General features: G+C 45.6%; 1 protein-coding gene across 1 annotated transcript; it reads left to right on the top strand.

Moving 5' to 3' along the window:
- Positions 1–23,764: 23,764 nt before the first annotated feature.
- LOC140708900 (protein FAM90A5-like) lies at positions 23,765–27,126 on the top strand. The gene is made up of 4 exons (XM_073006172.1): positions 23,765–24,143; positions 24,630–24,829; positions 25,289–25,397; positions 26,054–27,126. The coding sequence occupies exons 1-4, from the start codon at positions 24,015–24,017 to the stop codon at positions 27,014–27,016; spliced, it is 1,401 nt and encodes a 466-aa protein (XP_072862273.1). The 5' UTR covers positions 23,765–24,014; the 3' UTR covers positions 27,017–27,126.
- The last annotated feature ends 276 nt before the right edge of the window (positions 27,127–27,402 follow it).

Below are 27,402 nucleotides of genomic sequence, written 5' to 3'. Positions count from 1 at the left end.
ACTTGTATATGTCTGGGCTCAGGCCAAATGCCCTTCCATTTGCAGTGGGCACTGCCACAGGAAATCTCATGCCCTTCCGGGCTTCACAAACCATCCACATGCTCTGCTGCCAGCCAGAGACATCCATCCCAGTCAGATACCCAGCCCTGACCTTTCCCAAAGCCCCAGTTGGACACAGGGAAGCATCTCAAATTTTCCGCGGGCCAAAACAGAGTGCTTTATTAGTGCCCTAACCTGCTCATCCACATTCTTGTGATTCTCTGTAAACAGCCCCTCCATCCACCCAGCTGCTCAGGTGAAAATCTCAAATCCTCCTCCAGTCCTTCCTCCCTGAACCTCTCATGCAGCCCTCTGCCTTCCTAGGACACTGAGCACCCCTCACTCCCAGCGCCAGCTGGGGTGCTGTCTGAGTCGCTGCCACCCACTTGGCATGAAGTGTGACCTCTCGCCCAGTGTGGTGGCTTACGCCTGTAGTCACAGCACTTTGGGAGGTTGTGGCGGGCAAATCGGTTGAGGCCAGGAGACTGGGACCAGCCTGGTCAATACAGTGAAACTAAAATACAACAATTAGCCAGGCATGGTAATGCGTGCCCATCGTCCCAGCTCCCCTACCCAGGAGGCTGAGGCAGGAAAATTGCTTGAACCTGGGAGGCAGTGGTTGCAGTGAGCCAACATCACACCACTGCATTCCAGGCTGGGCAACAGAGTGAGACTCTGTTGCAAGTTAAAAAAAAACAAAAAAACACACAAAAAACACAAAACAAAAACAAAAACAAAAAAACAAAAAATGAAGAAGGAGAAGTGTGATCTCTGTAAGGCAAGGCAGTGTCCCACTCTGATTCACTTCCATGTGCAAAACAGGACCTTCACCCTGAAGGCACTCACTCAGGGAGGCTGCTGGGATGGTGGATGCACAGTTAAGGTCTTCATGGTGGCTGGGGCTGACCCCATCCCCATCGATTTTCCCACACACACCTGAACACTCATCACTGCCACGCTGGCACCCACCACTGAAAGCCTGGCCCCTAATCTGATTTGCCTAACAAGGTCCCCGGATGAACAACACATGCTTCCCTACCTCTCCCCTGCTAGGGCCCCACCATGTTCTGGGATGTACTCAGGGATCAGGAGAACAAAATCTCAGGGAGTGAAAGGACATTCCAGGATGCAGGCCTCTGCATCCCCCTCCATGCCCTCACCCCTGCCTGACACACCCTCACCCCTGTACCTGGCCAGCTCCTACCAACCCTTAAATTCTCACCAAGTTCAGTGGTGGCAGCCACACCCTAAAGTGGCTGACCCCCCAATAACCTATGCCCTTGCATAGTCTTCCTGACCTTGGGTACGAGCAAACCGGTGACTAGCTTCTAACCCATAGAGCCTGGCAAAAGCAATGGGATGTCACTGTCACAGTGCATCACCTTCGCACACTAGAGAGGAAGGTTCCGCCTGCAGGCGCTCCAGGAAGGAGATGCTGTGCTGAGAAAGGACCTTTGGAGGGGCCCCGTAGGCAAGGAAGCAAAAAGCTGGGCCCTTGCCAAGCGGGTCTGAGGAAATGAATTCTGCCAGTAACCTCAGCGGACCTGGAAATGGATTCTGCCCTGGTGGAGCCTCAGATGAGGATGCAGCCCAGCTGCTTAGCGTGAGATCCCAAGCACAGGATCCGCTAAAATGTGCTCAACTCCTAGCTTGCCAAAATTGGCTTAAAGGTGTGTGTTGTTTTAAGCTTCTCAGTTTTTAGTTATTGCCTAAGAAAGTGTTAAAATGTGAGACAATAACTTAGGTCCCCTCCCCATCACACACATTCTTCTTTCTGGCATTCATCACAATTCTACTTATTGATTGAAAATCTCCCTCTTGACTGGGTACAGTGGCTCAGGAGTTCCAGACCAGCCTGGCCAACATGGTGAAACCCATCTCTACTAAAAATACAAAAATTAGCTAGATGTGGTGGTGCAATCCTGTAATCCCAGCTACTCTGAAGGCTGAGGCAGGAGAATTGCTTGAATCCAGGAGGCAGAGGTTGCAGTGAGCCGAGGTGACACCATTGCACTCCAGCCTGAGTGACAAGAACAAAACTCTGTCTCAAAAAAAAAAAAAAATTGTCTCTTGCCACTAGCATGAAAGTCCCATGAGAAGTAAAATGGAAACTCTTGCTCATAACAGTGTCCCAAATGCCCAGCATGGTGTAGTTCTAGGGCAGTGGGTCAATGGTGGACACTGCTGGTTGGAGGACCCAGCTGGCCCTCCCAGCTGCCTTCTCCCTGGTCAGGTTCCATTATAGAGAACAGAATAGTTTCTTGCCTTTCTAGAGTCCCTCTTAGTGGGGATTGGCCAAGTGACATTGTCTTGCCCCGGGAGACATAAGTGGAAGTTGGCTGAAAGGTTTCTAGCCGTGGTGTGCTGGGGCGATTTGAACCAGGACATGAGAGTTGACGATCCATTGTTCAGGAATTCTGCAAGTTGATTGTTCAACACATTCAGTACTTAAAAATATCAAATAATATGAACTCGCAAATTAAAAAATGCATTAGACCAGATGCAGTGGCCCACGTCTAACACATTCGAAGCCTGAGGCAGGAAGATCACTTGAGCCCAGTAGTTCAAGCCCAGCTTAGCCAAAAAAGGAAGACCCTGTCTCCACAAAAAATTATAAAATTAACTACGCATGGTGGTATGTGCATCCAATCCTAGGCACTCAGGAGGCTGACGTGGGAGGATCCCTTGAGTCATGTGTTCAAGGCTCCAATGAGCTATGATAGTGCCACTGCACTCCAGCCTGGGCGACAGAGCGAGACTCCGTCTAAAAAAAAAAAAAAAAAAAAAAAAAAAAAAAAAAAAAGAAATAAACATATTTCATATATTAATAAATTTATAATAACTGTATATTTATATACACATTTATGTATTGTAATTATATATTTAGACATAAATACATATTTCTTGCTTTATTTATTTATTTATTTATTTATTTTGAGACGGAGTTTAACCCTTGTCGCCCAGGCTGGAGTGCAATGACGCAATCTGGGCTCACTGTAACCTCCACCTCCGGGGTTCAAGTGATTTTCCTGCCCCAGTCTCCTGAGTAGCTAGGATTACAGGCACGCACCACCACGCCTGGCTAATTTTTGTATCTTTAGTAGAGATGGGGTTTCTCCATGTTCTCAGGCTAGTCTCAAACTCCTGACCTCAGGTGATCTGCCCATCTCGGCCTCTCAAATAGCTGGAACTACAGGTTTAAGCCACTGTGCCCAGTCTATATGATATATTTATATATTATAATTATGTATATTAATTTTATATAATTATATATAAGTATAAAAACTTCCTTGCCTTCTCTTGTTTCTACCTACAGTCAGTCCCATGACTTCAAATACTATCTACATGTAATAATTATAAATGTATATTATATATTTTATATATATTTTTTTTTTGAGATGGAGTCTCGCCCTGTCGCCAGGCTGGAGTACAATGGTGCAGTCTCAGATCACTGCAACCTCTGACTCCCGGGTTCAAGCGATTCTCCTGCCTCAGCCTCCCAAGTAGCTGGGCTTATAGGCACCCACTACCACGTCCAGCTAATTTTTGTATTTTTAGTAGAGACAGGGTTTTGCCATGTTGGCTAGGTTGGTTTTGAACTCCTGACCTTAATTGATCTCCCGCCTCGGCCTCCTAAAGTGCTGGGAATACAGGCGTGGGCCACCTTGGCCAAAATATTTTTCTGTTTCCAAGCATTTTACATGAGAGGAAAGCGGAGAATAAGTCATCTGACACTCTACTGTAAAAGAAATCTTTGTGCCTCTCTTCTTTTCATCTTTCCTAAGTGTACATATTACCAAAATGTCTTTAGGTTGAGGTCCCCACTTGAAAACTTTACAGGGTGTTGAGTTCTCAGCCACCCTCCTGTCTTTTCCTAGTCCTGGCATTTTAAAACTGTCTGGGGATGACCCAGGATAGCCACAGTGGCCATGTCTATTGGAGGGTCTAGTGAGTATCAGCCCCGGGGTCATCTCATCGCCAAGGACAGCCTGAGGTAGGGGGTAGAGTCGCTCAGGGGAGCAACTGGATGCTCTTGGCCTTAGAGGAACCTCTTGGTATAGTTTTATCTAAAATGGTGACCCCTTAGGATTATTAAAATTTTAGGACATTAAAATGAATGGACAATTCAACGTAACGTCATTAAAGTTAGGTCATTAAAACTGTTCCTCCAGCCAGAGCTTTTATTCCTCAGAGACACATTGATGGTCTGCCAATGGGATACTGATATTGAGAGGAAACGGTAGAAATGATTTCTGCTCTCTAGATTGTCTCAGACTTGTGAAGAGAGAAAAACTGTCCCAAAAGACAAGGAAAACCCACCCCAGAGAGGATGTGCAAGGACCTGAACATTAAAATGCACTGAAGGCGCACAGGAGGACAAAGAGCAGTGCCAGTGCCTCCTAGGTGATCGCTGAGCACTTTACTGAACAGGATGGGTGTCCCGAGGGATAGAATGGCCTGCCGTGACACTTACAAAGGTCTGTGTTGGAATCAGCACTGCCTCTCCCTGAGTTTGTTACCTTGAAAAGGCTTGTCCGCTTATTTGTGTTTCAGTTTTACATTGACTGTAAGATACATTTTATCAGTACAGCTTGAAAGATAAACATACTATTTCCAAAGAGGCAAGGTAAAATGGTGGATTTTATTTGCTAAAAATTCGTATTTATTTCTTCCCCAGAGTGAGTGTAGTAAGTTTTAAAGGTGTGTTCTTTTTAAGGGTAATTTCAAATGGAACTGTAGGACTTAGCTTTATCAATGTTACTGGTGAAATAAAAGTGTGATAGATAAATTGATGATTTACAAAGATTCACCAAAATGTTAGTTTCCTTCTTGTAGCATGGTGAAGAATTTATGACAGTGGACACATCTGTATCCTCTTATCTGGATATTCGAGGGTTTTTTTTGTTTTGTTTTGTTTTGTTTTTGGAGACACTGTCTTGCTCTGTAGCCCGGCTGAAGTACAGTGGCGCCATCTCTGCTTACTGCAACCGCCGCCTCCCGGGTTCAAGTGATTCTCCTATGTCAGCCTCCCGAGGAACTGGGATTATAGGCACCCACTACCACACCCAGCTAATTTTTGTATTTTTAGTAAACAGGGGGTTTTAGGCCTGACACAGTGGCTCATGCCTGTAATCCCAGCCCTTTGGGAGGCCAAGGTGGGCCGATCATGAGGTCAGGAGTTCCAGAGCAGCCTGACCAACATGATGAAACCCTGTCTCTACAAAATATACAAAAAAATTCGCTGAGCCTGGTGGCAGGCACCTGTAATCCCAGCTACTCAGGAGGCTGAGGCAAGAGAATTGCTTCAACCCGGGAGGTGGAGGTTGCAGTGAGCCAAGATCTTGCCATTGCACCCCAGCCCAAGCGACAATGTGAGATTCTGTCTCAAAAAACAAACAAACAAACAACAGAAAGACGGGGTTTTGATATGTTGGCCGGGCTGATCTCAACCTCCTGACCTCAGGTGATCGCCCTCCTCAGCCTCCCAAGCTGCTGGGATTACAGGCGTGAGCCACCATGCCCTGCCCATTGTATTTTCTTTTTATTCCCCAAATTTTAATATGTTTGAGTTTGTCTGTTCCTTTATCACTGTTTTCTTACATAAAAGAAATTCTTCCTAATCCTTCATAAAAAAAATCTTCCTGTAACTTCTGAAAGTGTTCTGATTTTATCTCTCATATTTGAATGTATAATAAGTTGATTATGGCTCACGGAATAGAGAAGAATGCAATGCATTTTCCCAAGTAGATGCCAACCTGGTTTACCTCATATTTTAAAGTGCATGTGATTTCTTTTTCTATTCTACAGTGCCTACTCTATCATTCTTCAACTTTCCATATAAATGCTGGGTCATTAACACTTTTTTTTCACTTGGTCTGCTTGCTCATCTCTCTGCTAATACTGTGCTGTCCTGAATATTTTCGTTTGAAAATTTTAGAAGTATGTTAGACAAGGCATCACTCTTTTTTTTAGATGACTAAAAATCATTAGACATTTGTCATTTTTACTACTTATGAAAAAATAGTTTTCCTTGCCTAAAAACAACCTGAGTTGGGAATTTATGTGATTTCATAGGAATAGCAACTGGAAGTGATGACATTAATGTCATTTTAAAAAACATGTGTCGTATTTCCTCTTATTCCTTTCTGCCTTGACATTGTGCAATAGAAATTTTTAAAATTGTTCTATTAGTATTGTCAAATATCAATTATTGGTTTAATTTACTACTCAGTTAAATCTAATGAGCCTACTCTGTCTTGGTGTAATCACATGGAATGGGCTCAACTCCCCAGTTAACAAGTGACAGCACGTGTAAAATATTGTCTACCAGAGAAACTCATTGAACACTTAGTGTTCAGACAGTGTCTTAGTGTCTGGTTCCCTAAGAACCACTGCAGTGACACAAAATAATACACCTTCAGCAGAAAAAGTTTTGGCAAATATATTGCATAAGCCATTTAGATGCAGTGAGTCATTCTTATTAGGGTTGGTGGAATCCCTTTCCAAATGTAAGTTACAAATACAAAGATGGAACTTTGTGAGCAGGCGTTTTTAAAAATAAGTAGTCTGAGGACTGATAATATTAACTCCCTTATGCACATCAGGTAGCACTTTATTATGACAGATACTAGAAATGTACAAAGTGAAGTTAAAAGGTAACTCCTAGCAGCATATCTTACTCCCTGGATTCTCTAATAAGATGGGTGTTTCTACTTTGCTGTTGCCTTTTTGAATAGTTAAATTCTAGCATTCGTACTGCTGTGTGGGGGGGAGTATGTGTGAACAGAGTAAGAGTTGTGACAATCAAAGCACAGAATAAATGCTTGGAAATTTTAGAATCATGTAAACAGCTTATGGATTGAGGACAGATTCCCAGTGCTCTCAGTCTCACCCATCCATCTATCTACACGTGTGGAATGTTCTAGGACTCCGTGGCTTTTGAGGATGTGGCTGTGAACTGTACCCAGGAGGAATGGGCTTTGCTAGATCCTTCTCAGAAGAATCTCTACAGAGAAGTGATGCAGGAAACCTGCAGGAACCTGGTTTCTGTAGCTGAGAATGACAAAACATTTCACTTAATTACAGAAGTATTTCCCTATCATCAGTGCTATTTGTGATTTGGAATGGGGCAAGGGAATGATTTGGTGAAGAAATCAGGCATGGCACTGTGTACAATAAACATTAAATCTAGTAAAGTTTCTATAGTTTGTAATAATTTGTGATAATTTTGTGGGTCTGCATTTTAGGAAACAAATGGAAAGACCAGAGTATTGAAGATCACTTTGAAAAACCTGGGAAAGATATAAGATAATTTGCACTGAGAAGAGGAAATAAAGTCCTCTGAAGGAATCTTAGCTTGTCATGAACTTAAAAACAAGCGATCAAAACAAATAAGAGTCACTTGAAATTTATTTCTTTTTAGAAAAATTTCACCCAAAATGTAATGTACTTCAGTGTAGCAGTCAGTGTTTGGAAAACAGTTTACTTGAAAATAGTACTACAAAATTGTGTACATGAATGTTACTAATTTGGTTATAGCCATGCAGGTGATACCTTGTTTTCAGTAGTAACCCATTTACTTTCAAATAATTCAGTCATGGCAAAAAAAAAAAAAAAAAAAAAAGCATTTTCCTTGATATTAGTAGCAGTGTAAGTCAAAGACCTATTAATAAGTAGAAAGTTACTAAACCAAGCAATAATAATGAGCTTGTCTTTTTTTTTTTTTTTTTTTTTTTTTTTTTTTTTACAGAAATCATATGATACAGAGACTGTGTGAAAGCAAAGACGGTAGTCAGTATGGACAGTTGTCAGCCAAATACAAAAGCTTGATCTGAATGAGAGCATTTCTCCTGGATTGAAACAATGTAAATGAAGTATTTGTGGAAAAGTCTTTGTACGTCATTCCCTCCTTAACAGGCACATCTTAGCTCACTCAGGATACAAACCATATGGAGAGAAGCAACATAAATGTGAACAGTGTGGGAAACTCTTCGTTTCTGTTCCAGGTGTTAGAAGACACATGATAACGGACAGTGGAAATCCAGTTATACATGTACGATATGTGGAAAAGCTTTTTATTTTCTCAATTCATTTGAAAGACATCAGAGAACTCACACAGGAGAAAAACCCTATAAATGTAAACAATGTGGTAAAGCGTTCACTGTTTCCGGTTTTGTCTAATACATGAACGAACTCACACTGGAGAGAAACCCTATGAATATAAGGAATGTGGAAAAACATTCCGATTTTCTTGTTCTTTTAAGACGCATGAAAGGATTCACACTGGAGAAAGACCCTATCCATGTACCAAATGTGATAAAGCCTTCAGCTGTTCCACTTCCCTTGGTTACTATGGAGGCATTCCTACTGGAGAGAGACCCTATGAATGTAAACAATGTGGCAAAGCCTTTAGTGGTTTGAGTTCCCTTTGTAACCATAGAAGTACTCATACGGGAGAGAAAGCCTATGAATGTAAACAATGTGACCAAGCCTTCAGTCGCCTCAGTTCCCTTCACCTCCACGGAAGAATTCATACTGGAGAAAAACCCTATGAACGTAAGAGATGCGGTAAAGCCTACATTCGTTCCAGTCACTTTACTTGCCATGAAAGAAGTTATGATATAGAGGCTGGGTGTAGTGACTCAGCCTATAATCCCAGCACTTTGGGAGGCCAAGGAGTGTGTATTGCTTAAGCCCAGGAGTTTATAACCAGCCTGGATTAAAACAATGTGAAACAACCTGGGTCTCATGGTGAAACTCCGTCTCTACAAAAAATAAAATAATGCCGGGCATGGTGGCTCACGCCAGCTACTAGGGAGGCTGAGACAGGAGAATGGGGTGAACCCGGGAGGTGGAGCTTGCAGTGAGCCGAGATAGCACCAGTGCACTCCAGCCTGGGCAACAGAGCGAGACTCCGTCTCAAAACAAATAAATAAAAATAATTAGCTGGGCATGGTGGCACATTTCAGTTGTCTTAGTTCTTTTTCAAGGACTTAAAAAACAATGAGGGGTTGAGGGAAAGCCCTGTGCATGCAGATCACGAGGTCAGGAGATCGAGACCATCCTGGCCAACATGGTGAAACCTCGTCTCTACTAAAAATACAAAAAGTAGCTGGGTGTGGTAGCATATGGTTATAATCTCAGCTACTCAGGAGGCTGAGGCAGAAGAATCACTTGAACCCAGGAGGCGGAGGTTTCAGTGAGCCAAGATTGTGCCACTGCACTCCAGCCTGGTGACAGAGTGAGACTCCATCTCAAAATAAATAAATCAATAAACAAACAAATAAATAAATAAAGCCCCTTGAATATAAGAAATGTGGTAAAACATTGACTCTTTCCCATTCCCTCATAAACATGAAAAGGCTCACACTGCAGAGAAACCTTAAGAATGTAGGAAATGTGGTCAAGCCTTCAGATTTTCCTGTTTTTGAAGATTTGGGAGGCCTCAGACTGGAGAAAAGCCTTTTGAATTTAAATTTGTGGTAAGGCCTTCAGTTGTGTTAGTTCCATATGAAGTAAGGCCTTCAGTTGTGTTAGTTTCATTTGAAGACATCAGCTCAGTCCGGAGAAAACCCTATGAATGTCCAGAACGTGGGAATGTTTCATTTCTCTCATACCCACTCAAGGACATATGAAAATGCACACTGTAGCTGGCTGGACCTTGTAAATACAAGAACGTACACAGGATTAAAACTCTAATAGTTTAGAATCTGCAAGAATATTTTCAGTATTCACATTTACTTGAAAAGTCATGTGAAAACTCCCATGGGAAAGAAGTTCTATAAGTGAAGCTTTTCTAATTTGGAAAGCCTGATGCAAATTAATTATCGTGCAGTGTTTGAAAAAAGTGTATGAAATGTTACACAAGTTACAAGTATATTGTTTTTATCAGTGGCTCATTCTTAAAGAGTCTTGAGAATGCATTTCACGTTGTTTTGCAGGGAAAGCTTGAGGTGTGAGTTCTGTAAATGCTCTTTAAGCAGTAGTACTTGAGTTTCATAGATAATGATATTGTTTGTTGGTAGAATTCTTGTCTATTGATTTGATAATGTGCTGGATTCATGGTTGAATTTGGATGTTTTTCTAATATGCAGGTAAGTTTAATTTTTTTATTTCATTATTATCTTTTTTTGAGACGGAGTCTCACTCTGTTGCCTAGGCTGGAGTGCAGTGGTGCGATCTCGGCTCACTGCAGCCTCCACCTCCTGGGTTTAAGCGATTCTCCTGCCTCAGCCTCCCGGGTACCTGGGACTACACGCGCCCACCACTACGTCCAGCTAATTCTTTGTATTTTTAGTAGAGACAGGGTTTCGCCATGTTGGCTAGGCTGGTCTTGAACTCCCAACCTCATGATTTGCCCGCCTTGGCCTCCCAACGTGCTGGGATTACAGGCATGAGCCACCACACCCGGCCAGGTGAGTTTCATTTGTATGTATTGCCTTGTGATAAATGGACCAGTGAATAATGATTGTGAATTGTCGGGATAGTCTTACTAGCCTCATTTGGCAAATTTTGATTATCCCTTGTCCATTATACACATTTCACCTTTCTTCATTAAAGGAAAAACTACTCTTGATGTAAAGATGTTTATTTTTTGCTAATACTGAGTTGGTATTAATTCCTAAGTACATAAAGTTTACCATAGAGTATCATCTCGTGAGTTCTTTGCATCTGTTGTCCTTTATTCTTTATTATTTCTGTCTGTTATTTGGATCGTTCACTTTGAATGAAGGAGAGAGGACTGTCATAGGACAATACGTTGTAACCAATCTGAGGGAGGAAGCATTCAGTCTCTCAGTCACATATGATAACATTGGGCTTTTCATCGATGCCTTTGGTATTGTAGAAGATCGTATTACACCATTATGGTATGATAGTTTATATATTGTATTTTAGAATATTACAGTCTTACGAGTCAGTGTCTCATGATTCAGTTCCCTACCAGCCAACAGATAAACCAATCACATACTCCTGTAGGAACAAAGGAACATCTTCGGCCTGGCGCGGTGGCTCACGCCAGTAATCCCAGCACTTAGGGAGACCGAGGCGGGTGAACCACGAGGTCAGGAGATCGAGACCATCCTGGCTAACACGGTGAAACCCCGTCTCTACTGAAAATACAAAAAATTAGCCGTGCGTGGTGGTGGGCGCCTGTAGTCCCAGCTTCTAGCGAGGCTGAGGCAGAAGAAGGGCATGAACCCGGAAGACAGAGCTTGCAGTGAGCCGAGATCACACCACTGTGCTCCAGCAAGGGTGACAGAGTGAGATTCTGTCTCAAAAAAAAAAAAAAAAAAAAAAGAACATCCTTACTTTTTTAATGCTATACCACTCTCTGCTCCCAAGTTAATCCCTGTTTGGGCCTGTGGGAACTTACAGCTTTCTGCTATATGTAATTAATAACTGATGTTTGGTTTATCTGTTTAGTAATAGATGTTATGTTTAACGGTGTTTAACGGTGCCAGTAAACGTAGGTGCGAATTCCTTCCTCACCAGTGGGGTGCATGAGACGCTATTGAAACAACTGACGACACAAATGGAATGGACCAGCCCTCATGCAGGACACCTGCTCAACTTGACCTACCTGCTGTCGGCTGATGGTTCCGTAACACATCAGCAGTCACCTGAGTCAGAACCGTGAGCTGACGATGGGCCTTCCCTTTGTTCTGCACAGTGTTTTGTGGTCTTCAGGTGTTGTCATCTTCTCCCACACTAAAATGCTCTCATCTCCTAGACATGAATGTTTAATTGCACCCCAGCATGACATTTGGCCTGTGCTTAGCAGGCAGTTTGGAGGCCCTGGCTTATTAATGCACAGAAGCGCAGCACATAAGCCGACACTTAAGTCCTAATTAGCAAGAATCAGGCTGTATCTCTGTGGTCCCTGCATCTACTCTGGTCACCATCTCTGTATGCTGAGGGCAGCCATTGAACATTATTAATTATTGTACACTCCAAGACAATAGTTATTATGTAGGCAGAAGTAGTGGTCTTGTTTGTTTCTTGTGCTGCTGTTCCCCTTGCCACTGTCACCTACACCCTCCTGATGAGGTGTACATCTATGGTGCCTCATGGTTCAGGCACTGCTGAGTAAAGAAAATGGGAAGAAAGAGTTTGATATTAGCCCCTACCGAAGCATATGAAGAAGCGTCTCAGCTGCTTGCATTGAAAAATTCCTAGCCAGTGTGTGGGCTTTTCTTATCACTGCTGCTTATCAGCATGTCAAAAGTCGAATCTTCGGACTGCAAGTCTTGCCGGCCTTAGACATAATGGCCTTACTGCATGTGGAGCTAACCCCAGGAAGGTGGAGTGGCACTCCCTGGAGGATTAGGTGGTCTCCTCCAATGCGGCTTGATGGGCTCCTGAACTCTTTCTTGTAACCATGCAGAGAGTCTACACTGCCAGCGATCGTGTGCCTCAATTCTGTAGATGTAGAAACTCAAAATATTCAAAATATTCTGAAACAGTTTCCATTGAAAGGAAAGAGAAAAGAGGTCAGCTGCCATGCTCTGGTCAAGAGAACTAGTAGATGGCTCACAAGAACACTCTGTTGCTACTGTCTGTGCCTCTGTCACAACAAATATCCTGATCCTTCAGTTTTAAGGGTGCAGGGCCATTTTCCTCCCTTTCCTACTGGTAATTCTCAAGATAACTGTATGATATGCTGGGAAGGCAATATCCTGATATTCAGGTGACATTAGAACATCTCAGGCTCTGTTAGAGTCCCTGCTCGAAACAGAATGGTCTTTAACGCTTGTGTCCAGCAACCACATCGTGGGAGAAAACCCAAGGTGGGCTGCTTTCTGGGGTCCCTCAGTTGTAGTGCAAGTGAAGGGTTTACAGTCAAAACTCCATCCGTCTGCTCTGGGTAGCCTTCCTGATCTTGTGGTAGCGGTTCATGTTGAATCCTAGGCTTCTGTTGTCTTTTGTTTGCTATTTGTAAGTAATAAATTCACATCATGGAATTTATGTATGAATGTGTTTGGTCTCATTGTACTCAGAAAAGTTGGTAGCCATTGCACAGTGAACCCGCTTCATAATTGGTGAAAACACCTATGCCCCCCTTGTGCCACAGGAAGAAAGTTAATTCAGACAAACATAAACTTCATGTTCGAAAAACCCTGTAGCACAATTATTACCATGTGGGAGGCCTTTAACAATGGTGATGCTGATTTGAAGAACTCTGAAGGAAGAAATTTATACAAATGGGTTGGGTACACAGGAGTCCCTCCTAACTTAAAGCAACCCTTACTCCCCTCCGTTTAAAAAGAGTGGAGAGGCCAGGCACAGTGGCTCAGGCCTGTAATCCAATCACTCTGGGAGGCCGAGGTGGGCAGATCACAAGGTCAGTGGTTCAAGACCAGCCTGACCAACATGGGGAAGCCACATCTCTACTAAAAATGCACAAATTAGCCGGGCATGGTGGTGGGCACCTGTAATCCCAGCTACTTGGGAGGCTGAGGCAGGAGAATTGCTTGAACCTGGGAGGCGGAGATTTAAGTGAGTCAAGACCACACCACTGCACTCCAGCCTGGGTGACAGGGCAAGACTCCGTCTCAGGGAAAAAAAAAAAAAAAAAGGTGGATAAGAACTGAAACAGGTTTAAAATTTCACCTAATTGGAAATGCAAAGTTTACAAAAATAATATTTAAAGTAAAAGGTTAAGTGAGTGCTCACTGAATTTTATGCCTCCACAAAGTAGGTTGTGAATTAGCTCCCTCATCTGTTGAAAGCCACCAAAGTTGGGAAGCCTCCGTGTCTGAAATTCACATGTGGCTCAAAAAAGAATTATACCTGGGGATACCCCAAAGTTTAAATATGGCATCCCCTATGATATTATGAGGAATTACTGTACATAAAACAGGTTGTCTTCCTTTAACTCTGAAAATCATATTATCTTGCCTAAATTCTCCAAAACGCATCGCTCTGCAGTATCCTATAGTGGACATAGGTTTCCTGACCAATGAGCATTAAAAGTAAGTGTGTGTGACTCACCTATGTTCTTATCAAAATGGAAATCCCCGAATCCCACCAGTTAGAATAACATGACAGAATATCAGATTTTTGGAATATATAGGTTTTCTGTAAGGTTATTAGGTATTGATTCCATTTTTAAAATAGATATCAATATATTCAGATTACCTATTTCTCCTATGTTTTAGAACTAATAGATTGTGTCTTTTAATTCATCCAGTTGGTCTAAGTTACCAAGTTTGTGACTTACGGAGATTGTAATATTCTTTATTATTTTATCATCCATGGGCTCTCTAATGTAAAGGCCTCTTTTAGTTCTTCTATTATTAGGTTGGTGTCAAAGTAATTGTGGTTTTGGACCATGAATTTTAAATTTTTATAACTAGGCTGCAACACATCTTTATTAATCAAAATAGAATCCGTTACAATGGACTGGGCACAGTGGCTTACGCCTGTAATCCCAGCACTTTGGGAGGCTGCGGCAGGTGAATCAGGATGTCAGGAGTTTGAGACCAGTCTGACCAACATGGTGAAATACCATCTCTACTAAAAATATAAAAAGTAGCCGGGTTTGGTGGCATGTGCCTGTAATCCCAGCTACTCAAAAGGCTGAGGCAGGAGAATCTCTTGAACCCAGGAGGCAGAGGTTACAGTGAGCCGAGATTGCACCTTTGCACTCTGCCCTAGGCGACAGAGTGAGACTGTCTTAAAAAAAAAAAAAAAAAAAAAAAAGAAACCATTACATTGAACACATTTTTGCCAATGAGAAATAAACTTGTTTATTCCGTGCTTTCAGGGTTTGATGAACTCTTGGAAAGCATTTTCCGCATCCTGCTGGATGTGTGTTTTCCCTGCAAAAAGTTGTCAAGAGGCTTAAAGAAGTGGTAGTTGGTTGGCGAGAGGTCAGATGAATATGACAGATGAGGCAAAACTTCATAGCCCAGTTTATTCAACTTTTGAATCCCTGGTTGTATGACATGTGGTCAGGCGTTGTGGAGAACTGGGCCCTTTCTGTTGACCAGTGCCAGCTCCAGGTGCTGCAGTTTTCCATGCATCTCATCGAATGGCGTGGCATACTTCTCAGATGTAATGATTTCACCAGGATTCAAAAAGTGTAGTGGATCAGAAGACCGGCAGCTGACCACCAAACAGTGACCATGACCTTTTTTTGGTACAAGTTTGACTTTGGGAAGTGATTTGGAGCTTCTTCTCAGTCCAACCAGTGAGCTGGCTGTTGTATGAAATCCACTTTTTGTGGCATGTCACAATCTGATCAAGAAATGGTTCATTGTTGTTTCATTGAATAAGAGAAGATGACACTTCAAAAGGATGATTTTTAAAATATTTGGTCAGCTCATGAGGCACCCACTTATCAAGATAATTCAGCTTTCCAATTGGCTTCAAATGCCAGATGACCATAGAATGGTCTACATTCAGTTCTTTACCAACTTCTCGTGTAACTGTAAGAGGATCGAATTCAGTGGTTGCTCTCAATTGATCGTTATCAAATTCCGGCCCAGAGCCTGGGGCTGAGGCTGCCATGACCACCCTGTTCTCTTCCTTCTGGCATCCCCAGGAAGCTCCCAGGACTGAATGATCCCCACAAAATACAGTGGCCAGGATGGGAGGGCTGGAGGTCAACTCCCCCCCACCCCTACCACCACGACCAAGAGGCCCACATGGAGGTTGGCCCTGAGCTGTGGGTCCCTGTGGGACGCAGGCTCCCATGGAAACTTCAGGGGATGAGCATGGGTCCTCCTGGCTGACAGAGCCTAGTGGGCACTGGGTGTGTGGGGCCTGTGTAGGTAGGTTGGACAGCACTGGGCCTAGCCAGGGAACCGGAAACTGGTGTGGCCAAAGTGGGCAGCAATATGTTGCCAGAACCAAAACTACAGTGCAACCAGCCCAGCTGGTAGGAAGAAGGAGGCCTGCCTAGCAGGACCTTCCACCCCTGTCCTGGCCCCAAGCCCAGACTGCCTGCCTGTACTGGACATTGCCTGATCCAGGAGGCCTGGGCATGATGGTCAGGTGGTGTGTCCCTGGGTTCCAGGTCTTGGTGGTCCCTTGGGAGCTGAGCATCCTCTGGGCAGGAGGAGGGCCCGAGGTCCACTGTTTGCATCGGCCCCTGGGGGTGTGCCCCCACCCCAGCTTCTCAGCGCACACGGGGACATGGCCAGGACTCCTCACCTGCTCTGTGGCTCCAGCTCTGCACAGCTCACTGGGTGACTCTGACAGCTTCCTCCCTAAAACTTGGGTCCTCATCTGTGGGAATGGGGTGTCCCAGACCCCCTGCAGGCAGGAACCCACCCCCAGCTCCTCTGGTGGGCCCTCCTGGGCTTTTTAACCTACTGGCTTGTGAGACCCTGTTGGCCAAACTTAGTGTCCTATTTTTATTTTGGCCTTTTTCTTAGTGTGTGTTTTCTGTAACTACTGCTGTGTAGAACTTCTATATGAGTTTTAGGTTGTGAATCTTGCCCACCCAGAGTACCCCCACCCCAGAGAGCCTCCACTTCGACCCCCCGGGCTGGTCCTGCCTGTGCTCCGCTTGGTGTGAATGTTGAGTGTGATCGATCCACAGGGCTGCTCGACCCTGCATCTCCTTCCTTCTTGTTGCCGAGGCCAGTTCTGTTCTCTCTTTCTCCACCTGAACTGCACTTGAAGCCAAGGTGAAGGATGAGAAGTGGTTGCTAAGAAGGACCCTCCTGCAGTGAATCCGCTGTGAGGAGGCTGCGCTGGCCCAGCCTGTCATTTCCTTCTCTAAGTTCATTCCAGAGGTCGGCCAGGGACAGCCTGTCCCTGCCTGCTCTTGTGTCCCCTGAATCAAGAATGGATTTTACATTTCCAAAAGGTTGAACAAATAAAAAACTAACACTTCATGACACTGAGAAGCTTCTATGTCCATGAGTAAAGTTTGATTCGGGGTGCGGTCATGTCCATCTCTTCACAGGCCACCTGCAGAAAGCTGCTGTCATGCAGCCATGGCAGAGTTGCATCCTTGAGGCAAAGATCAGTTGGCAAAGCTGAAAATACTGACTCCTGGCTTTTTAGGGAAACAGTTTCCAGTCCCTGGTTTAAGGGCTGTGTGGCAGAACCCCAGGATCTTGGTCAGCTTGTTCCTCACTCAGCGCCTGCTGTGGCCTTCGCTAGTATGTCTGCAAAGTTTGCGTGCTACGGTGCCTGTCATGGGGCGTTGAGCTCTGTCGTGCTAGATTTCAGGGTATCTGACTCATGGTCATCTGTCTCACCAACAGAGACCCTGTGGCCAGATTCAAACTAGCAGGAACAGTTGGTCTTTGGCAGCAGGGATACCTTCGAGATGAGCTGCCACCCACCCTGAGGTAGTCCCATGACACCCACTGTCTCAGTCAAGGTTGGGGCAGAACTGGTGTCCTGAAGTGCCCTGCGATGTGGATCATAATAGCCAGGGGGGAGAGGGGGTTGTTATTACTCCCCATATCGCGGGGAGTGTCTCACGCCCTGTGATGTGGATCGTAATAGCCAATTACTCCCCCCTGCAATGTGTGTCTATTATTAGCAGTGTCTTTTGTTCAGGATATTAGGAGCAATTTCCCATGTTGTGTGTAAACAGCCTGCGATCGGAGAACGAATACCATCCTCTGCAGCTCCGGATATTAGGAACCATATCACACAAAGGGTGTACACTTTTTGGGACATTTGGGTTAATTTCATCCTGTGTTTCCCTGAATATTCGGAGAAATATCACAGGGTGGCTGTACACCCACTACTCTCTTGGCAGGAACATCATACTTTACCTACTGGAAATTAGGAGCAATATCACAGACTGGGTGCCAAGCCACTGTCATATTGGAAGTAATATCATGCTTTCCTCCACAAGTTACAGGAACAATATCACAGGGGGGTGTGTACCTTCTCCAGTAGTGGGAGTAGTATCATCATCTCTTCCTTTAGATGACAAGAACAATATCACAGGGTGGGTGTACAATCCGTGTGTTTTTGGAAGCAATGTCATTCTCTCTTCTTCTAGGTTTTATGACTCATATCACAGGTGGGGTGTACACCCCTTGTTATATTGGATGGAATCTCATCCTCTTTCCACATGTATCTTTAGAACAATATCCCATGGGGGCTGTCCATCCCTTCAATATTGGTACTAATACCATTTTCTCCTTTCCTGGATATGAGAAACAATATCACAGGAGGGGTGTACACCCCTTGCAATATTGGTAGTAATGTCACCAATCCCCTGTGGTTATTAAGGAAAAAATCCCAGGGTGGCTGTACGGTTCCTACTTTATTGGGAGTAATATCATCCTCTCACCCCCTGGATAAGAGGAAACATATCACTGAAGAGGTGTCCACTCCCTTCGATATTGTCAGCCATGTCATCTTCTTCCCACCTGGATATTAGGAATGATACCCTGGGGTTGGGGGCGGTGTACACCCACTGCAATATCGAAAGTAAAATCAGCCTCTTTCCCGCTTGATATTAGGAACTACATCGCAGGTGTGTGTGCACCTTCTGGGATATTGGGAGTACTATCAGCCTCCATGCCGCAGCGTATTAGGAGCAATATACAACGGACAGGGTGGTTACACCCCCTGCGATATTGAGAGCAATATTCTTCTCTTTCCCCTGTACATTAGGAACTACATCACAGGGGTCTCTACGCCTTCTGTGATATTGGGATTAATGGTATCCTCTCCCCCACTGAACGTCAAAAACAATATCACAGAAGGTTGTACACCCGTTGCGATATGGCCAGTAACATCATCGTCTCTATCTTTGGATACTAGGAACAACATCTAAGAGGGTGTGTACACTCCCCTGCGATATTGGGCATAATGTTATCTTCTCTTCCCCTGGATATTAGAAACGATATCCCTGGTGGACAGAGGTGGAGTACATTAAGAACAATATCACCGGGTGAATGTACACCCCCTGCGATATTGGGTGTAGTGTCATCCTCTCTTGCCTAGGATATTAAAAACAATTACACAGGAGGGGTGTACAGCCACAGCCCCTGCGTTATTGGGAGTAATAACATCTTCTCCCCCTCTCGATATGAGGAACAATATCCCAAGGTGGATGTACATCCCCTGCGATATTGGGTGTAATGTTATCGTCTCCCAAAGTGGATATTGAACATAGTGTCACAGGGGGTTATACATCTTCTTCGATATTGGGAGTAATATCATCCTCTCCCCTCAGGATCGTAGGCAAAATATTGAAGGGGTTTTATAACTCGTGCGATATGGGCAGTAATATCATCCTCTCCCCACCTAGATGTTAGGAACTATATTACAGGCGGCAGTACACTTCTTGTGATATTGGGAGTCATATCAACCTCTCCCACTCAGGATATAAGGAACAAAATGACCGAAGGGATGGACACCCACTGCGATAGTTTCAATAATGTCATCCTCTACCCCCTGACTATTAGAAATAATATCATAGAGGGATGTACACTTTCTTCGATATTGGGAGTAATATCATCCTCTCCCCGTCAGATATCAGGAACAAGTCTGTTAATTATTAACATTAATAAATATAATAAAAATTGATAGCAATCATCAATATTAATAATCACAATAAAGATAGTATAAATTAATACTGGTAAAAAATGTTAACGATTAGTATAACAATTAATCATAATATCACTATTAATAAAATAATGATATCAGCAATTAATGTTACTTAAATCAATACTAAGTGATGTTGGTAATAAAATAATTATTACTATTAAGAACTAATAATATTGTTAAATGACATTAATATTACTAATTATTTTCAAGAGTACATAATCATATATTTAAAATAATTATCCATAGTTAATAATGGTATCCTATTAATTGTGTCATTGATAATTATTAAAATCGACCATAGATGTTTAATAATTAATCATATTATTACTCCTAATACCACAGGGGGTGTACACCTACCTGTGATGTTGTTCCTAATATCCAGGGACGGAGAGCATGATTTTAGTTTTAATATCGCAGTAGGTGTGCACTCACCCTGTGCAGTGATACTAATATCTAGGGGGTAGAGTATGACATGACTCCCAACATAGCAATGAATGGACAGACACCCGGTGATATTACTCCTAATATTCACGGAAGAAGCGTATAATATCTCTCCCAATATTGCAGGGAGGGTACATCTCATCTGTGATATGGTTCCTAGTATCCAGAGGGGGAGAGGATGATAATAATTCCAGTATCGCAGGCTGTGTTCACCTGCCCTGTGATATTGTTATTTATATCATAGAAGGGAGAGGATGATATTACTCCCCGTAGAGCAGGAGGCATACACCCAGTCTGGGATATTGTTCCTAATATCCATGGGGGGGAGAGGCTAATGTTACTTCCAATATGACAGGGGGTATACATCCACCCTGTGATACTCTTCTTAATATTCCTAGGCCGAGAGGTTGATATTACTCCCAGTATCACAGACACTGTACATCCCCGTGTGATATTCCTCCTGATATCCGGAACAGGAGAAGATGGTTTTAATCCCCATATCGAAGGAGGTGAACACCCACTCTGTGATATCTTTCCTAATATGCAGGGGGAGAGAGGATAATATTATTCCCAATATTGCAGAAGATATACACATGCCCCCGTGATATTATCCTTAATAATCCAAGGCACAGAAGATAATGTTACTCCCAATATCGCAGAAGGTGTACACCCCCCAGTGATGTTGTTTCCATGATCCAGGAGGGAAGAGGATATTACTTTCAATATCGCAGGGTGTGTACACGCCCCCGATGATACTGTTCCCAATTTCCACCCAAGAGAGGATGATACTACTCCGAATATCGCAGGGATTAAAAACACGGGGGTGTACAGTGTCTGTGATACTAGGAGTAATATCAACCTCTCGGCCTTGGAATATAAAAAATATCACAGGGTGGATGTACACCCCCTGCCACATTGGGAGTAATATCTTCTCCCTTCGAAGATATTAATAACAATGTCACAGGGCCGGTGAACACAGCCTACAACACTGGAATTATTATCATCCTCTCCTCCTCTGGATATTAGAAATCATAACACAGAAGACCTGTACCCTCCCTGCGATATTGGGACTAATATCATACTCATCTTCCGTGAATATAAGAAGCCATATCACCGGGTGGCTGTCTATTCATTGCTATGTTGGGAGTCATGTCATACTCTACCACACTGGATATTAGGATTTGTGTCACAGGGTGAGTGTGCGCTTATTGCAATATTAAAACTAAAACCATGCTCTCCCTCCCTGGATATTAGGAATGACATCACAGGTAGGTGTACACACCCTGCGGTATTAGGAGTAATAATATGATTAATTATTAAACACTAATGACCAATTTTAATAATTATCGATGACACTATTAATCTGGGAAGTAAACTCCCAGATTTGGCACGTACTTCAGAGGTAGAATATTCATCCCGTCTTCTTTCCAGATGCCTGAGCACGGGGCCTTTCCATGCTCCTCCCCCGATCCTAAGAGTAGCTGAGGTCGAGACTCACTGAAAGCTCTAGGTAAAGATATCCCACCATACACAGGCTATCTCCGTTCTCTGACCTGGGAACAACTCTGACCAGGATTGCACATCTAGAAGGCCTGGGAACTGAGTGGGATTTTCTGAGCAACGCCAAATGGCTGCTCCCTTTCTGCCGCCGTTGAGGGTCGTTACCCTGGTTATCCAGATCACCTAGAAACTATCAGTATCCAGAATCAACAAGATCAACTCTCTGCTCCTCTGACAGCAGAAGGAGCATGACCAAAATGAACCAAAGAGCATGGCAGGAAACGATGTGACCGGAAAGCTCAGAGAACAGCCACAGGGGGATGTAAGCAGGCGTTCCCACCTGAATCATGAATAATTAATGAAGCGCAAATCCAGGAGAAATCGAGTTTCAGCAGGTGCAACTCATCCAACAGGAGATCGCCAGAGGGCCAACAAGATTCAGCAACTGAGAGTCGGGTGTAGTGTCAAGTGGGACGCGACTGGTTCCAAAGCTCTAGAAGACCATGGGGTCACTTGGACCAAGTGAGAAAATGCCCCCAGTGTGCTGGTTCACCATTCCGACTCCTGCCCGTCTCTTCCCGTCCAGGGAACTTGGACCCTAACTCGTGCAGGTGCAGATGACGAAGGGCAGAATGAGGGGACGTGGCACCCAAGTTCCCCAACAAGAGAGTTCCACAGAATGTCCGCTGGATCTTTGCAAATCCAGAGAAATGGCAACGGGACCCAAGGAAATAGAGCCCCACAGGTGTCCTGGAGACTCTTCAGGCATAATGCCTGGAGCTGCAGGATGAGCTGAAAAAGGAGCCAGGCACCGAAGGACAAAGCGGTGTTGACTTTCTTCATCTGGGTTTCCCAGTGCAGTCCAATTCACGGTGGTTTCCAAGGGCCTCCTGGAGGAGAAAACACGTGAGGGTGTGGTCAGGGTTTTCTGCTGACGCACTTACTGTGGGGAAGAAGAAGCTCTGAAGATGGATAATGACCGAGATTGCATGTCAAGGTGCACCTTCTTGATGACACTGAGGCCTACGTTGAAATAGAGTAAATATGGTCCAATTACACTGTGTCTATTAACTGTGTTATTGCACCTTGTTTAAAAAAAAAAAAAAAAAAAAAAAAAAAGATGTAAAACCAGACAGGGGTACTTGCACCAGTGCTACATACCTGACGGGAAACATCTATTCTTCAAAGCTTGCAGCTGTACAGGTAGGTTTTAGAATGTCTGTCCATAGTGAACATCGTCTTAGAGTGGGCTGGGCAAATAGACCTTTCCAGGTCATGTAATTGGATTAAGTTGATTAGGTTAGGGTCCGTTTGGCGTCAGGGGTCCAGAGGCAGTATAAAAGGCAACCTGGAAAGCAAAGGTCCCTCTCTGCCCATTTTTCCGGCTTCCTGAAGGCTGCACAGCTTCCAGCAGGGCTGCTCCAGCACCTGCCCATCTGAGCGCCAGCGCACCTGTCCCTCTGAGCGCCAGCCGAGGAAAGAAAGTAGACCTGTAATTTCAGGTTAGTTTCCCTGAACGACTGGTTGTTTCACGTAATCCCTGAGGGGTTGGGGGAAAAGAGACAAAGGAGAGTGAAAGAAACAGATCACACTGGGGCTCGCTGATGCGGTAGGATGTGTTCTCCTTACCCGTAATTCTTGGAACAGAAAGCGAGAAAACATTTCCGTCTCCGTGCCTGGGATAAGAGCCACATGGAAATGCAAAAATAAATTTATTCCAGCATGCTGAATTGGTGGGTAAATGGAAAAAGAACTTTGGAAAAGGGATAGTTTGCCCTTTAGCCATGTAAGAAATTCATATGTCACTTGTTCAGCGTTTGTTTAGATGAATTCATATGGCGTGTGTAAAATACCAGAAAAATAAATAAAGAGGGGCTGGAGCTAAAGCCAAAAAGACAGAGCAGGAAAGACCATCACCTGCTAGTGTGGTAGAGAGGGAGATAACTTCTCTCGATGAATTTGTGTTTGGAAGTTGCCTAATGAAACGGCAAGAGTAGCGATTTGAGTTCTGATAGGAAGCATCCCTTATCCCTGACTTCAAGCAGACCTGCCAAGGGATGACATCGGCCATGCCCTGTAGCTTCTATTCTTTTGTCCCTCAGGGGAGAGAGAATCATTGTGTCTTCTACTGGAGTGAATGGTGATAGACCTAAGTCCAGTCTCCAGAATCAGTTGTTTGGTTGGGATTGAAATCTCAACTCCAACTCCACATACCTAGGCCGTGGGCCATGTGGCAGGCGAAGTTTACTCTTGGACCAGGTAGTCACGGCAGAGGAACACACAATATCTGAGGATGCACACACCACATTGTGATCCACAGATTTGACCGACGGGTGGTGAGGTCTCCTCATGACCACACCGTCATGGAATTAGCTGAGGGTTTCTTGTGGGTGTGTGAATATCCAATGTGCCTAACCATCGCTTTGTGTGTGTTTGTGTGTGATTCAGGTGACCCAACCATCAACCCCTGAAAAAAGTGGCCATAAAACGCCCAGGAGATGAAGAAGATGGCACGTCGTGACCCCAAAAGTGGGGCAAACAGACTCGTGAGAGCCCAGACCCTCCAGAAGCAGCAGAGGGCCCCAGTTGGGCCAAGGGCTCCCCCACCCGATGAAGAAGATCCCAGGGTATGTCTAGCCTTGGAATCTTTTGGGTATCGAGGGGGGAGGAGGGGGCGAGTGTCACACGGTCCTCAGAGACTGGGTTGGATTCCAAAGAGTTCTGCCAGCACCACCCGGGTTGCTTTTCCCATCCAAGGTGGGCCTGGCTTGGGACCTCCTCCCCGCCCCGACAGGTCCCTGGAGACACTCTTGGGAGCAACCTCCCTTTCCACTCAGAATCCTGTGTAGCCAGGTTGGGCTGTGTTGTGGACATCGGGTTCACGATCGTCCCGCTAGAACCCTGAGTCCTTCCTTTGAGAGTTCCTCCGTCACATGGGCTTTGGGAGGGAACATCGTAACCGAACCCTCCCGCCACTTAAGGGCCCCCATGCCGGTGTCCCCGCTTTGGAATCCTCACTCAGTTCTGAATTCACAATCCGTCTCAATGTTGACATTGGATCACTGCCTGTGGCTTCAGCTCATTCACTGACATCACTTCCTTTCCACCCACAGGTCAAGTGCAAAAACTGCGGGGCCTTTGGCCACACGGCCAGAAGTACCAGGTGCCCCATGAAGTGCTGGAACGGAGCCCTGGTTCCCCAGACCTTTCGGAGAAAGGAAGGGAAGGAAAACCGGAAACCATGGAAGCCCCAGGTTCGAAGGAACCCTGGGCCCTTGAACAAGGAAAAGAGAGAGAAGGAAGCGAGACCAAGGTGAGCAGTGGGAGGGGTTTTTACCACCCTTAGGGTACTGCCACCTAAGGACACAGTGTCTCTGCACCCGCACACCTTGTGCCTTTCCGTCTCTGGGACAGGGAAGGAACGCTGCAGAGAAACAGACCAGAGTTCCGTATCCTCCCGGGTTCCCCATCTGGGAGCTCCTTTGGCTCTGGGAGATTCAGGGACGGTGAAGAGGCGGGGGCGCTTCGTGCAGGTTCCCCATGACAGGGGGAAAAGCAACGGAATCCAAATGACAGTCCTTACTTGGGAAGCCTAGAGGGCCACCAGCAGGATGGGAAGGTTGGCACATGAGGGAAGGTGCAGAGGCGGAAAGGGCACAAAAGTTCCATTTATGTATCACAAAACACAGAACGGGACTGGGCCCCAGACAGGGTTCTCCCTGTCTCCTGGGGAGAACCAGGGGGCAGGGCCTGAACTTTTTCTCTTCTGCAGGCAACAAGACCCGCAGAGGAAGGCTCTCCTCCAGATCTTTTCCGGGACACCTCCGGAGAAGCTGCCGCCAAATCGAAAAGAATCCATGGAATCTTGTGATTATCTGAGGGTGAGTGTCACCCTGGGCCACTGGTCTTTTTCTCCTCTAGGTCACCCTGGTTGATTTCCTTTGAGGTTCCCGTGTGTGTGAGGGGATCGGGGAACCCTTCTTCCCTGCCTTCTTGGGGTCAGGGACTCCACGATCCTTCCAGGTCCATTTGATTCCAGATGAAGGCATCTGAAGATGCCATATTTCCTGTTGCTTTCTCTCTGTGCAATGATGGCAAGCCTGCCAACAACATCTTCCTAGCGGCGTGAGGAAATTAGTCCCTCAGGGGCCCCAAACATGGAGGCGGCTCACCCCAGGAACATGCATGTTTTCAGAAAAGACGTCCTTGGAACCCTTGAAACACCGACCTGCCTTCAGAAGGGCATTAGTCCGTCCCACTTCATGAGAGGCTGAGTGGAGGCGCTTTGAGCCAGTGAATGCCCAAGACACAGTCTTTAGAAAAATGGTATTCTCAGATCATAGCTCGAGAGTGCATTTTTCATGGGTCTTGTCCCGATCAGCACTCACCTTGAGGATCTGTCCCTACTTCCAAGGACCGCCTGTCGGTACCGTATTAAGAATTTCCTGCTGTGTGCACCTTGTCTTTGGATGTGGTTGATTTCCATGTTGGCTCGATGCCGAGGAACTTCTAACGTGTGTGGTCTCCTTTCTTTCAGGTTGCAAGCAGGCCAGTGCCGGTCCACACAACTAATAAGAGGCCACGCGTGTACCGTGCCCAAACTGATGGCTCAGCTACCAAAATGTCTGACACGGTATCCGTCTTGGCTTCACTGTCTCCCCTCAGAAAAGCCAGTCTGAGCTCCTCGTCAAGTCTCCGACCAAAGGAACGACAGACAGGGGCTGTGGCCGACATCCCTCAGCCTGGAGTCAGGCAGCAGGGCCTGGAGCCTCTCGTCGTGGTGAAGCCGACACACAGCAGGCCTCAAGGTGGCTATCGAGAAGTTCCCCAGGCTGCCTCCAAGCCCCACGGCCTGATCCAGGTCATCAGCCCCCAGGCACAAGACAAACGTCCTGCGGTGACCTCACAGCCCTGCCCACCAGCCGACACACACAGCTTGGGCCTCGGCTCCAATCTCAGTTTCAGGCCAGGAGCCAAGAGACCTGCCCAGGCTCCGACTCAGGCTTGCCTGAACTTCCCCAAGAAACCGAGAATGGGTCCCTTCCAGATGCCCGAAAATGCCATCCAGGGAGGTGAGCTGGGGGCCCCAGAGACTCTCCAACCTCCGCCAGCTGCAACCGAACTCAGACCAAGTCCGTCGCCCCAGATGAGCAAGGGGACACCTGCCCAGGCGCCCAGCAGCGATCGGCAGCCTCCGCACAGCAGACCTTGCCTGCCTACTGCCCAGGCCTGCACCATGTCCCATCACCCAGCGGCCAGCCACTATGGGGCCCAGCCTCTCAGAATGCTCTTCCGGAGACTGGAAAACGGATGGTGGAGCTCCAGCCTCCTGACAGCTCCCTCGTTTCCCTCTCCTGAGAAGCCAGGAGCCTTCCTCGCTCACAGCCGTCATGTCTCAGAGAAGTCTGAGGCTCCCTGTGTTCCTGTCCCCCTGAGTGTCCTCTATGAGGACCTTCAGGTTTCCTCCTCCTCAGAGGACAGCGATTCTGACCTGGAGTGAGACTACAGGTGGCCGGGGCTCCATTGCATCCAGTTCCCGTGATTTGGAGGGGTCTGTGGGACTGAGGAGCACAGAGCAGAGAGCAGACTGTGTGTGGTGACTCCCAAGCTCCCCAGCTGTGGTGCTTCTGGGGATGTTGGAGCCCAGGCCAGGCAGGGACCACATGCAGAGACTCTGCCTCATCGAATTCTTGTGAGGGACATTGTAGTTCGCAGGGCGCTCTGGAAACCCGCCACAAGAAGCTTCTGTGCCAGTGATTCGTTGCCTCAGAAACTGGGTGACGGTGACGCGTGGGAGTCAGACTTCCGCTGTGATGTCAGTAGGAAACTGGGGAATGACTGTGCATTTGCTCTCTAGATGACTGAATCAGGGAACAGTTAGGGAAC

Source organism: Chlorocebus sabaeus, chromosome 17, assembly GCF_047675955.1.
Source record: "Chlorocebus sabaeus isolate Y175 chromosome 17, mChlSab1.0.hap1, whole genome shotgun sequence".
Classification (NCBI taxonomy): Eukaryota; Metazoa; Chordata; class Mammalia; order Primates; family Cercopithecidae; genus Chlorocebus; species Chlorocebus sabaeus.
The sequence above is the reverse complement of the archived record's forward strand: the minus strand, read 5'-3'. Positions and strand labels throughout refer to the sequence as shown.

Coding starts and splice junctions, on each gene's coding strand:
- LOC140708900 (XM_073006172.1), top strand. CDS start 24,015: ATGAAGAAGATGGCACGTCGTGACCCCAAAAGTGGGGCAAACAGACTC. Junction 24,144..24,629: donor CCGATGAAGAAGATCCCAGG/GTATGTCTAGCC, acceptor TTCCACCCACAG/GTCAAGTGCAAAAACTGCGG. Junction 24,830..25,288: donor GAGAAGGAAGCGAGACCAAG/GTGAGCAGTGGG, acceptor TCTCTTCTGCAG/GCAACAAGACCCGCAGAGGA.